The sequence below is a fragment of the Cyprinus carpio genome, chromosome B3 (genome assembly GCF_018340385.1).
Source record: "Cyprinus carpio isolate SPL01 chromosome B3, ASM1834038v1, whole genome shotgun sequence".
Classification (NCBI taxonomy): domain Eukaryota; kingdom Metazoa; phylum Chordata; class Actinopteri; order Cypriniformes; family Cyprinidae; genus Cyprinus; species Cyprinus carpio.
This window is the reverse complement of record NC_056599.1, coordinates 45,009,017-45,023,465: the sequence shown is the minus strand read 5'-3', so window position 1 is coordinate 45,023,465 and position 14,449 is coordinate 45,009,017. Positions and strand designations below refer to the sequence as shown.

The 14,449-nt window shown below is 37.5% G+C and overlaps 1 protein-coding gene across 1 annotated transcript; it reads left to right on the top strand.

Moving 5' to 3' along the window:
- The first annotated feature begins 7,954 nt into the window (after positions 1 to 7,954).
- Positions 7,955 to 10,703, top strand: LOC122134219. The gene is made up of 7 exons (XM_042721445.1): positions 7,955 to 8,143; positions 8,278 to 8,679; positions 8,782 to 8,962; positions 9,110 to 9,360; positions 9,501 to 9,673; positions 9,748 to 9,899; positions 10,026 to 10,703. The coding sequence occupies exons 2-7, from the start codon at positions 8,635 to 8,637 to the stop codon at positions 10,187 to 10,189; spliced, it is 966 nt and encodes a 321-aa protein (XP_042577379.1). The 5' UTR covers positions 7,955 to 8,143; positions 8,278 to 8,634; the 3' UTR covers positions 10,190 to 10,703.
- Positions 10,704 to 14,449: the final 3,746 nt, after the last annotated feature.

Below are 14,449 nucleotides of genomic sequence, written 5' to 3'. Positions count from 1 at the left end.
TTTTTAGAATTTTATACTACTTTTGGACAAATGTAAATCTGATTTTGTTAGGTAGAGCTCCCTTTCCCTATCTCTGATAGGTTGCACTAATCTTTTTAAAATGGTCATCCTACCAAAATTCTTGTATCTTTTTCAGCATGTCCCTGTCAGGATTATGGACCTGTCTATTTATGTGTGTTTTTGCCCCTGTGACCCAGTTTCTGTCTCTCGTGGTTGGTTAATTTGATTCCAGGTGTGTCCTGTTTCTTCCCCATGTGTTCCATGTCCCCGTTAATTTAGTCATTCCTTACACCTGTGTTTCCCCAATTATCCTGCCTTTAAAACCTATGTCCTTTCAGTTTGGTTTGGTCGGGTACACAAGTCAGTATGTGTGTCTTCCTCCTGTGGTCCATGTTGGAGTTAACCCTGTGTTTGATTAATAAAGACTCTCTCGATTACTCTTGACTCAAGTGTTCCTTCCGGTACAGTAATTATGACCATCCCAGTTTCCATTAATAAATCTTTTTTTTTTTTTTTTTTTACTACCAATTTTGTTGTGTATTTTTATGGGTTTCTTTGTATTAATTAGCCAGCTTGAATCAGAAAATCTGTTCTCCAGCTTCCCAAAACTGAAGAGGGTTTAGCACTCCCAAACTTGTGATAACTACTTTTGGGCATGTAATATTAATAAGTTACTTTACTGGGTTAGTCATAGATGCTGTGATTCAAGCCCACCCTATTTACACATATAAAAACATCTTCCTCCCGTTCCTTGCTTCGTAATGTTTGTTCTCAGCTTCCTCTTGATCTACACAAAGTTTTGAGCAATCCGGTAGTTATTAATACTATTAAGATCTGGTGTCAATTTAGGAAACAGATCGGTTTACACAAAGCCTCAATTTACATGCTAATTTCCAATAATCATTTAGTTACTAAGGATCTATTTACTTGGAACAATTTGCATGAAAAAAGAAATCTTCTCATATTTCCCTTCTTTATCAGTTAAATTCAACCTTCCTAATAGCCATCTTTTTTTTATTTTCTTCAAGTGAGGCACTTTATTAAAAAAGTATTTCCCCATTTCCCCAGTCGGCCCCCTGAATCAGAACTTGATTTAATTCTCACTCTCGACCCTGGTCAAATATGGCTGATATCTACAGTTTATGGTAAAATAATTTCCTTTACTCCATCTCCAGTTGACTCTCTTAAGGAAACCTGGGAGCAGAATTTGGGGATCGACATATCGGAGGACCTGTGGAAGAGCATTCTTGGAGTAATTAATTCTTCATCTATCTGTGCTAGACATGCACTAATACAATGTAAAGTGCTTCACAGAGCTCACTTCACTAATGCTAAACTGGCTAAAAAATTTCCTAAGAGAAGCGATGCCTGTAATAGATGCAAACAATTTTTCAGCTGATCATCTTCTTATGTTCTGGTCTTGCCTGATGCTAACAGACTATTGGTTTGACATTTTTAGAACACTCTCACAGGCCCTTAATACCACTATTGCCACATTCACTGTCCTGTTTGACCTTCCCCCAACTTCAATTTAATCACTGCAGTGTACTGAGTCATTGCCTTTACCACTTTGTTGGCCAGGCGTATGCACCTCCCGATCTACCTAAATGTGTCTATGTTTGTGCAAATCATTCGTGATCCAGCTTCACCTACAGAAGACGCGAGTATAAGGTTTTTTTTTAATCAATCTTTGCAAATCGCCTTTCCTAATAATGTGCTAGTTAGCAAGTTCCATGATGAATGTGGCTAAAGTTAAGGCTCTCAGAGAGCTGTTCACCCCACGAAAGAGAGAGGGGGCGGGGTGAACAGAGCTCATTAGCATTTAAAGGGACATGCACCAAAACAAGAACAAAAGTGAAAATCAACTACTTACAGCCACACAGCCTTAGATTAAATCAATATCTCACCAGAGGATAATTAAACACCTGCAAAAACAGAATTACCATATTCACTTATTGCAAACCAGTTTGGCTTTATTTCTTCCATATGGTACATGTATATAGGTTGCTGAAGTCTGTTACCATTGTGGTGATTAATGTGCTCTTTAGTTGGGCATTTGGCCATTGACTCTGGTTGAATTAACTCTGTTTCAGCAATTGTTTAAAGTGCACACCATCACTATTTTCAATAATATTCCAAGGTCCTGACTGCACTGACATAGTTTTATTAAGTGCACTTTTTGAAAACGGTTGTCTGACAGCTGGATTTGGACATATGTGACATCCCAGATAAGTATGGAAGTCTTTAAAAACAACAACTTTCAGTTTTGAACTTTCACTATCAAGTTGTTATTAACTGTCCCATTGAAAGATCTCTTCTCATAACCCTTGTTATTGAATAAACTGCTTATAATTAAGCGTCTAATAAGCATTTTTTGTTTTTCATATCTCTAAATGTTATTGTATGCAATGATCACAAGCTCTTTTTTAACTGATTTGTGTACAGATCTTATGAAACCGGAGACAATTCCTTTGATGCTTTGAAACGTTTTACCAGTTTATCAGTGACATCGATTAATAATGTAAGCATAACTAAAGCAATTCAGATGTTCAGTTCCACTTTCATCAGAGGGAGCAAAAGAAATTACAGTTATCATATAATTCAATAATGTTTTAACCTTATAACAATTCTTTATATCTCAGATATTTGCCTTAGGTAACAAGATTGCTGCATATTGCCAGACTCTGACCCGTGTTTTGTGTGAGTCTTTGCTCCCCTTGTGCTCTGTATGCCTCTGGTGTGTTGAGTTCATTATTCACAGGTGTTTTCCTATGTTGATTGTCTCAGTAGTTTCCAGGTGTCCTTGGTCTTCCCCTAATCAGTTCCTGTGTATTTAAAGTGTGTTCCAGTTCCTTCTTCTTGGTCCACTGTTAAATGTCATCCTGAGTTTTTCGTCTCCCATGGTTCATGGAATTAAGTCAAGTTAAAGTATTCTCCAGCATCTCCTTGTTCCTTTCCTGTGTATCATGACACATACTGTATACCCACACATCATGTACAATTACAGTTACTCTTCTCATTGTAGTTTTACTGATGAATGATCATATCATATTGACATCTAATTTTATGCCATTGATTCAACATTTACTATGTAAAATATCATGACACTTTTTTTTACTACACAAAGTCTTGATCTATACATAAAAGTACAAGCACAGAATAATTCATTAACATATCTTTACAATAGTTATTCTAGACTGTACTTTAAACATCATTCAGCATACAAAACAATGTATTTTGAAATTACTATAAATCTTACTAATGCGATTATTAGTAGGATCAATTCTTTAATTAAAATGTATTTCATACTTTCAAGCATCTCATTTAATATTTGCTGTTACCTCTGACCCAACTTAAAAAACAGGTTTCTCATGATCTCTTTAGCTACACAAAACAACAATAATAAAACTAAATAATCTTAAACCTCAGCAGGATGTCAGTATGTGCCACTCATACAGCTTTGGTTTCAAGTAAATTTAAAAATAGATACAGAAAAGCAATTTACAAACTGAAAAGAAGTGCTGTATGTGTGTTTGAACCTAGTGTACACTGTATTCTGAAGCATTTACATTTCTCTACATCAGTTTCTTGTCGAGTCATGCCACATGCTCAAAAAGACAATTGTTCAACTTTGCAAATTAACAAAAGAAAGACAAGCATATTTTAAAAAAACCTTACGCATTTACTCTGTCAGTTATTTTTTGCAAAGCCAATTGTCTTTCACTCGCATATGCAGCTGTATTGTTTTTTTTTTTTCCATTATAATGGGGGCTTGAAACTCCATCATAAGCCAACATTAAAACTTCTAACTCCGCTTCGGAAGGAAGTACACGGCATGTAACTTTTCACCCTTAGTTTCCATGGTGACTCCTGAATTCGACGTTCCATTGAAAATGCCTTTATATGTTCGCAGTGCGCGCGCATTAACTCGAGGTTATTAGCAGTAAGTTGATTAAACTAAACTCGAAACAGCTGTTTGTTTTAGAACCGACATACCCTGAGTAAGCAGGTTTTGGGTTAATCAACCCAGAGTTCATGGGTTAAACCTGATGGTAAATTAACTCAGCTTTCTGGAATACACCCCAGGAAAAACACAGTATAATCAGCACAAAAACAAACAAATGCAACAATAAATAAGTGACACATTTCCTATTTATTGTTGCATATATTTTTTAATTGATAATACCGGTTTCTGGATTTAAACATAACTGTTTCGCCTTTTAGAAAGAATCTTAAATACTAAATGTGCTGCACAATTCATTTATTTACACTTTAGACATTTTAGCGTTTGGACGGGACTTTTTATTTTGGTATTGTGATTGTGACGTCATACGGCTGCGCCGCGCACCTACGTCTGTGTTTCGGTTGAAGAAAGGTTTGTGTTTTTTAACTTTCCAAGTTTTTAAATCAACGCTAGCCAGCGATGTATTTGGTTTAATTGCTATTTAATGTAAGACCGTAATGATCTATCTGACGTTAATGTGCGTTTTGTGTGAGAGGAAAGCGCGTCAGCAAATGAGTGAAAGAAAAGCTGCTCGTAAATCATTTAAAAGCGAACTGTCAGAGGGACGGAGAAGAAACATGGGGTCGTTCTCATCTGAATATAGATTACAGGTGCTCTCTCTGTGAAAATAGGTTCATTCATTATTTTCTTTGTTCTTCTATCTACATGTCACCACCATTTCTGGTCGTTAGAATGAAATTTAAAGTAGCACTTGAATTTCATTTAGCTTTTTGTAACATTTTGAATAAATAAATGAATAAAAGCCCAAGATACAGTAATTTAATCTATGTTTGGGATGCTCTTTAATTTATGTAATGTATTATTAATATATGTTATTATAAGTATATAATTATTATTGTTGTTAGTAGTAGTATTATTATTATTAATCCTTATTTGATTTTTATGTCGTTTGTGTAAAGAACTAGTAAGTCTTCAGAACCAACTATAACTTCTAAATTCAATTTTAAAAAGTGATGGTGGAGATTTTCGGTATTGCTTTGCGAAATGTTTCACTGGTTTGAATCACTGTGACATCCTCTGTTCAAAACTGTGTAAATGCAAAAAGAACGACAAACAACTAAAAATCGATTGTAAATAAAGTCACTAAAGGGGATCTATTCTGCAAGATGCACCTTTGCATGGCGTTTGGACATAAATGTGTGTTGGCAGTGTGTGTACACAACCACCTATAATGATAAAAAAATCCCACCCACTGCGTTTTTTTAATCCCCATAGGTAATAAGCAGTGTCTCCCACGACCTGTTTTCAGCATTGCTGCTAATGTGACGTCACATTAGCCACAGATCCCGCCCCACGAAAGTTGACAGACACTGCCGTTTATACACATAGAACCGTCCTGAGCGAGTTGTGCACAGTCTGCCATTGCTGCACTGACGAGAATGACTCTCAAGCGCTTTAGGTGTTCTGTAGCTGGATGTATGAATCCACATAGCTCTGTCCATTTACTCCTGAAATCTGAGCCGCTGAAGACGAGGTGGATTAATTTTGTTTTTGAAGAAGATGCGCCCTCAACTCTACTGAAATTTGTTTATGTCTGTGCGAATCATTTTACGGACTGCTTTGTGAACGAGGGTCAGTATAAAGCAGGTTTTTGCACAAAAAGTGCTCCTGAAGGACGGAAGCAGTGCCAACTGTTCGTGATCCAGCTACAACCTCCAGAAGAACGTAAGTATCACGCGTTTGTTTTACCAAATTGCTTTTCTGAAAGAGCTTCTGTAAGGCTAATGTTGCTAAAAGCTACCATTGTCTGTCTGTTTTCACTGACGCTGCCTTCACGTGCTACCACAATGATAGGAATGTGGTAGTTAAAGGGGTCATATGATGCGATTTCAAAATTTTCCTTTCTCTTTGGAGTGTTACAAGCTGTTTTGTGATCGCTAAAGTTGCAAAGACTAAAGTCTCAAATCCAAAGAGATATTCTTTATAAAAGTTAAGAGTCACCTTGCCCTCCTAAAACGCCTCGTTTAAACAACGCCCCAACATCTCTACGTCACTATGTGTGAAGATTTGCATAACACTGCCCAGATGTTCACGCAAAGAACGAAAGGCGTAACTTTTATTCTCACTGTAGCCGCCCAGCGCCATGTTGTGGAGACGCTGTGTGTTTCGTTTGTGAAAGCGAAACGACTTTGTTTGGCCTTCCAAAAGAGGACACAACTAGAAATCAGTGGTTAATTTTTATTAACAATATTGTTCCAGAACGTCCCAACCCAAATATTCAGATGTGTGCATTGCATTTTGTGGAGGACTGTTTCCTGATCTGCCGGCTGTTCTGACTCACGGCCTGTAAGTATGTTTACATATTTAAATAATTTGCCACTGATGATTCAAACGCGAGTTTTGACCAATGTAGAGTAATGCTTGTTGTTTGTCGTTTCTCCGATCACAAATGCAGACATGGTTTTGTGTTTACGTGGCAGGATGCAACGCATAAAAACACAGTATAAGTCATTATAATCAGTAATAATAACCCCACTGGATGCAACAAATGCCTCGTTTGTAAATGGGTTTTATTGTTTTTGTCTTGTTGCGCCAGTGTTCTGACCAGGACACGCCATAACAGTATATGTTAAGGAGCGTAACGTTTCCATCACACGCTTGAGGCATTCGGCCAATCACAAAGCACTGGATAGCTGGCCAATCAGAGCATAACTCGCTTTTCAGAACGATGAGCTTTGAAAAATCTAGCGTTTCAGAAGGCGGGGCATAGAGGAGCAACAATAATGTACAGTATGTGGATAATAATGTGTTTTTTTAACCTTGAACCACAAACATCATATGACCCCTTTAAAATTGCATATGAAAGCAATGTGAAGTCGACCGCTTGAATTTGTCAAGCTCATAAGCAAATGGGGGACTTATAAAGTTTGTGATAGCACGCAATGGCACCATGAGACCAGCTATGTTGTTATTTTTATCTGTGCGCCGTCTGTGTAATTCATAAATGCTTATTTATTATGCACAGTACAATCAGGTGACTGATTTTTAAAAAATCAAGTATGTTTTCTGTAAAGATATCAGGCTTGTACTGACAGTGGAGTGTTTATTTGCAAAGGCCAGCACATCAGAACAGAGCAGCCAAACAAGGGATATTGCTTGCCAGACAGACGAAAAAACCTCCATTAAAAACCGCTGACCAAGTCTGTTGGTACTCAGTTATCAGTGAAGACGCTTCATGCTCACTACAGGAGAACAGGTATGTTTATGCATTACATGATACTGATTATACAGAGGACCTATAACTAATTAGGGTTGTTACAAAATCAGTGTCACATAACACTAAGACAACTACTTTGTACATTACAGGTGTCCAGTCGACAGATAATTTTTTGGACATTGACAGTTCGTTTTCACCAGCAGCTGGTGTAACATTTATGTCCTCTGCACATATATAAAAGAGGCCACCAAAGAGACCTCGTGTGGAACTGGAGGAAGAGGATGGAGAAAAATAAAAAAAAAAAAAAAAAAATGGACACATCATCTATAGTAGCACCTGAAGAACAAGATTCTACATTTGATCCTGCAGAGACGGACACAACTTTAACGGAGACAGCAGACATGTCGTAAGTTACAAAACCGTGCATATGGTTTAGAACAAGGGTGTCGAACTCGGTTCCTTGTTTGGCCACAACACACTGCAGAGTTTACCTGCAATCAATATTAAATACACTTGAGCCAGCTAATCAAGTCCCGAAGGCTCATTTAAAAACTTCAGGTGTGCCGGTTGTCCCTTCTGGGTCTAAGTTTAACACCCCTGGTTCAGAAGTTTTTATTATTATTATATTTTGTGATTTTTGTTTTTCATATTGCTTACCCAATACGTGTTTTTGTTTCTTAGTGCTCAAGCATCTTGTCCCGTGTTTTTGTTTCTTAGTGCCATAGTGTACGAAAAATTGCATTATGGAGCTGTTGAGTGGGTGTGCCCAGTTTGCAAGCAGAGCTGTTCTGTGCGTTCTCAAAGGATCGGAACTTTTGTACGAGTTGAACAACTCTGCCCACAACTGTAAATATTCACGGAAATGGAGCAGCCAGCCAGTACAAGGCAGCACACCAGCCGGGAACCTCCATATTTCTGCTGCAGTCTATCTTTGCGGGGCTTCATTCTACAAACTAGAAAAAGTAAGTTAAATATCAAGTACATTAACAAGTTCTTATTAACGCTTACTGTTTTTCTGCACACATTACCATGTTAAAGTGTATTATTTTACATTAATAATGTGCAACATCGTCTTGTCTGCTCTTTCTGTCACCAGATATGCACTACTATGAATCTGCAGCTTTTTAAGTATGACACCTTTCGGCGCCATTCCCGATTGTACATTGAGCCAGCTATAGTGTACAAGTGGATGCATTGGCAGAATGAGACGCTACATCGCCTGAGCGAAAGGGACAGGGTCATTGTTGGAGGTGATATGAGGGCTGACTCACCAGGTACACAGTTATAAATAAGAAGGGTGCATGGATGTTCGGGTACTTTCCTGGATAATGAAGCTGAATATACATAGACTGGTAGCATCTAATTTAACTGAAATCAATGAGCATGTTGTAATAATGCTTTGTGTGATACTAGTTTTAAAGGCCACTCTGTAAAGTTTGGAAGCTATACCGTGATGGACCTTCAAACCAATACCGTTGTGGACATACAACTGGTTCAGGTGGGAGAGAAGACACATCAGTATTGAAAAACAATTACATTTTGAATTACATGTTTTTTCACTCTCAGATGATTGTTTTTGTTCACCACTTGTTTATATCAGAGTAACGAAGTGGGAGGACGCTACCATATGGAAAAAGAAGGATTACAGAGGAGCCTTGCCCTGTTGGAAGCTCGTGGTGTTACTCTTGAGTGTATTGTAACTGACCGCCACCCACAAATACAAAAATTCCTCCGAGAACGTAACATCAAACAGTTCTATGATGTGTGGCGCATCGAAAAAGGTTTTATTCCTTATAAATCATACACATTCAATAACATGGTTTTATAAGTAGGTCTAATACGACATTTAAGAAATTGTGACAGCAAACTCTGAGCATCACTGTATTTACTCTCAGTGGTAAAATCCGTGTCTATAATTCCATTTACAGGGATTACGAGGCAACTTGAAAACATTTGCAAGTTGAAAGACTGTGAAAAATTACGGGAATGGCTGGGAAGCATTAAAAACCACATTTACTGGACTGCAGCATCTTCAATCACTGGACCAGAAAGAGTGGCTAAATGGAGCTCGATTCTGAACCATGTCAGGGACATACACACACATGAGGATCCAAACTTTCCTGCTTGTCTACATCCTCAAAAGAGAAGCAGAGACGGAAACAAGTGGCTTGTTGTGCCGGTATGATACTGTGAAAAATAATACATTTTTGCAACACACCATTTACAAAATTAAGGGACTGTCAGTACAAGTATAAATAACCTACAATTAAAATAAGTATTTGTAAGTAATCCAGTTTTTTTTTTAATCCTTTTTCATAGGGACTCAGGCATTCTACAAGCTGGAGAAAAGTCATGACAAACAAGCGGATTTTGAAGGACGTCACCAAACTGAGTCCGCATCACCAGACTTCACCTTTTGATTCGTTTCATAGCGTCATTCTACGCTTTGCCCCAAAAAATGTGGTGTTCCCATTCCTTGGAATGTTGTGCAGGTGAAGTGATCGCCATTAAAATAACTTTACAGCAGTATAGGCTGTTTTCCTGAATTGTGTCTGTGCGCTTGCAGATTATACCTGGCTGCATTGCATTATAATGAAAATGTTGGCCGTGCACAAGCAACAACATCAACAGGACGTCCACTATTCAAAGTGAACTTTCCAAAGGGCAGGAAAGGACAATGCACGGTCAAACAAGTGAAGACTAGACCGCTAACATTCAGTAACTTTTTTTTATTTTATTATTATTATAAATTAAAATAGAAATGAACAGTGTTATTGCATGTTTTCTTGTAAGTTAGGGTACAACAGTTTAATATTTACAAATACATTTTGTATTATTGCACAGAGTACTTGGATGACCTGCAGGACCTAATATTTGAGCATGTTTTTGTGGACCCTGCTCCATACATGGATGAGGTACTGAAGATACCCATACCACCAGACCTGTGTGCGGAGTATGAGCGGCCAGACAAGGAGGAGGTCATCATGGTGTCCAGATTGAATCAATAGCTGGTCTGAAACAAACATATCTGAAAACTCACGGCGAATCCTCATCGCCACACAGGCTGGAATCACGACACATACTCGACGGCCAAGTAAACCCCAGCACCAGCTCACAAAGGAGCGATACGCCAGAAACCTGTAACGACTTAAACACAGGCACATGGTCAATGGACACGAGCATTTATTTTTCATCAGTGTCTTTGTTTTGCATACAAGCACAGTCTGTGATTCATCTTGTACTTTCTTATACTGTATTTCTATAGACTGTTAAATATTCAGTTGTTCACAAGCGCTGTCCAAGACTCCAGAAGTTCTTTCTTTCTTTTGTATACAAAATGTCAAATATTCACTAGTTTGTTTACAGTTTATTTATTGTTTTTGCAGTATCTTCAATGTTTATTTGATTACAAGCACAAAGTAAGATTCCTCCACGTATTTTTTATACAAATTGTGAAAATAATCACTTGTATTTGCAGAGTATATTGTTATGACATTAATAAATATTAAGTTTGTTCTGCCATATAAGTTGTCAATTTCATGGTTGCAATTAAGAATATAGTTATGTTTTTACTTTTGTTCAGTCAATCTGTGTAGGTTGACTGTATATATAAATATAGTATTATCGTCCTTGCATTACAATTTTTCAAACAGTATTCAGTGACACTTAAAGGGATATTTCACCCAAGATTTTTAACACAAACAGTTGCAGTCTATCAGTCTTATAATCGAAGTGGATGGGGAATCACGGCTTAAACATACAATAAAAATAAAAAAAATAAAAAATACACACAGACAAACACAGACACAGACAAAACCCTGCAGCTCATGATGATACATTTATGTGTAAAGACACAAAACGATCAGTCTGTGCAAGAAAACTGAAACCGTATTTATATAGTTTTTTTACCTCTGATTCACGCAATGTCTGAACTGTTCTCAGGAGCAGGTGCATGAGGCGTCGTCTTCTTGCTTTGCCTGCTAACTAACCATTCAACTTCCTGTTGCATTCTATGTGTTGTCACTTCTTCTACAATCTCTTTCACTGTCCGATTCCGGTTCATACATATATGGCTGAACACCACTACTTGCAGTTTCTGACATTTTCATAGTGTGAGAGTGTCCTGTTTTGTTATTGCTGTCATGCAGGGGCAGGGGCAGGAGCTCTAGAGCCTCCACCCTCGTCTGAAAAGGGAGGCGGGAGCACCAGCTCATTTGCATTTAAAGGGACAAACACTAAAACAGTGCGTTTTGGCTCATACCCTAAACGTGGCAATTTCAACAAGCTATATAAAAAAAATATTTGTAAGGTTTTTTGAGCTAAACCTTAACATACACACTCTGGGGACATCAGAGACTTATTTTACATATTGTAAAAGGGGGCATAATATGTCCCCTTTAAAGTGTAATCTAATAAATGTAATGTACAGGTCATTCAGTACCTAAACAAATGCATATGAAGTGTCTGTATGTTTAATGTTATTTTATTGATTTGTAGTGCTATTATTATTATTGTTATTATTTTTTTGATAATCAGGCCGTTCAGGGCCATTAAATATGGCTCTGACTGACTCCCTTACAAGTGCACTGACTACTAAACTAGGGAGGTGACTGAGATGCACCCAGAGATTTAATCTGGATATATTTTTCTTTCTGCTAATTTTTTTTCTTCTTATTTTAATCATGACAGATTGTCCAAACATAGAAAAACTCCTGGTGAAGTTATTGGTGTACGTGTGTCACTATTATAAAGATGGCGTTTATTAAAGAGGAGAGTGAAGAGATCAGGATTGAAGAAGTTTTCAGTCTGAAACAAGAAGATACTGAGGAACAAATAGGTTAGTTTTCAATCTCAAATACTGAATCACCTCATTTGATATTTATTAAAATGCCAAACTCTAAAGATATGAATTATATTTTTTGAAGAGTGTATTATGAGTGTTCTAATTTAAGTGGTTTTATTTGACATGAAGATTGGTTGAGGTCACATGACCAGAAAAAAAATACTAATGCTACCTTCAAGTGCAGCTGAGATGTTACCTCCATTTGTTATGTCATGCATTACAGTGTTTCCCACAGACTTACACTCTGTTTGTGGTGAAATATACAGGTGCATCTCAATAAATTAGAATGTAATTGAAAAGTTCATTTATTTCAGTAATTCAACTCAAATTGTGAAACTCGTGTATTAAATAAATTCAATGCACACAGACTGAAGTAGTTTAAGTCTTTGGTTCTTTTAATTGTGATGATTTTGGCTCACATTTAACAAAAACCGACCAACAAATCTCAACAAATGGTGATATGCCAATCAGCTAATCAACTCAAAACGCCTGCAAAGGTTTCCTGAGCCTTCAAAATGGTCTCTCAGTTTGGTTCACTAGGCTACACAATCATGGGTAAGACTGCTGATCTGACAGCTGTCCAGAAGACAATAATTGACACCCTTCACAAGGAGGGTAAGCCACAAACATTCATTGCCAAAGAAGCTGGCTGTTCACAGAGTGCTGTATCCAAGCATGTTAACAGAAAGTTGAGTGGAAGGAAAAAGTGGAAGAATAAGATGCACAACCAACCGAGAGAACCACAGCCTTATGAGGATTGTCAGTCAAAATCGATTCAAGAATTTGAGTGAACTTCACAAGGAATGGACTGTGGTCAAGGCATCAAGAGCCACCACACACAGACGTGTCAAGGAATTTGGCTACAGTTGTTGTATTCCTCTTGTTAAGCCACTCCTGAACCACAGACAACGTCAGAGGCGTCTTACCTGGGCTAAGGAGAAGAAGAACTGGACTGTTGCCCAGTTGGTCCAAAGTCCTCTTTTCAGATGAGAGCAAGTTTTGTATTTCATTTGGAAACCAAGGTCCTAGAGTCTGGAGGAAGGGTGGAGAAGCTCACAGCCCAAGTTGCTTGAGGTCCAGTGTTAAGTTTCCAAGCCTGTAATGATTTGGGGTGCAATGTCGTCTGCTGGTGTTGGTCCATTGTGTTTTTTGAAAACCAAAGTCACTGCACCCATTTACTAAGAAATTTTGGAGCACTTCATGCTTCCTTCTGCTGACCAGCTTTTTGAAGATGCTGATTTCATTTTCCAGCAGGATTTGGCACCTGCCCACACAGCAAACTCACCAGACCTGAACCCCACAGAGAATCTATGGAGTATTGTCAAGAGGAAAATGAGAAACAAGAGACCAAAAAATGCAGATAAGCTGAAGGCCACTGTCAAAGAAACCTGGGCTTCCACCTCAGCAGTGCCACAAACTGATCACCTCCATGCCACGCCGAATTGAGGCAGTAATTAAAGCAAAAGGAGCCCCAACCAAGTTTTGCGTACATATCCAGTAAATGAACATACTTTCCAGAAGGCCAACAATTCACTAAAAATATATTTTTTTATTGGTCTTATGAAGTATTCTAATATGTTGAGTTGTGAATTGGTGGGTTTTTGTTAAATGTGAGCCAAAATCATCACTATTAAAAGACTTAAACTACTTAACTCTGTGTGCATTGAATTTATTTAATACACGAGTTTCACAATTTGAGTTGAATTACTGAAATAAACAAACTTTTCTACGATATTCTAATTTATTGAGATGCACCTGTAAATGGTATCATGAGTCAACTTGATGGGTTTTTAAGGAAAATTGGTGATTATGCTAAAATGTGTATTTGTAAAACTAGAAATGTTTTCAAAATAATTTTTACAAAATGAAATAACATTTGCATTAATGTAAACTTATTTTTGTTAAAATTGTTGTATTTATTTTTTTATTTAATTTAGCTATACTTTTGAGAAAATAAGATATTTTAAACATTTTTGTCCAAACAAACAGGGACATTTACGCAGGATGTAACATATACTTTATATAAACTCTTTTGAAAAGGAAACTGTATATAAAATTGTGGTTTACTCAATCAAAGTCAAACCACTAAATCTTTTTTTTTTGTTTTGTTTTTTAAATGGCCAACTGGTATTTCCGAATCCACTTTCTAAACAGTTAAATTTATCACATTAGAGGTTCTTTGCCAAAAAGACAAGCATATCCACTTTCTCTGGTTTCAGACAGGAGCGATGATTCGACACAACATTACCACTAGTGCTAGCTCTCTCTGATGCAGAGCTTGTTGCATGTATGCCCAGATATTTCTCTGCTATTTTGCATAGCCTAGGGAAGTTTACTTTGTGGAACTTCCACCATTTCAGTGGATCTTCTCCATGGTCTACTCATGGCATGCAAATGTAAGCACTGAGTTCAGTGGCCACTGCTT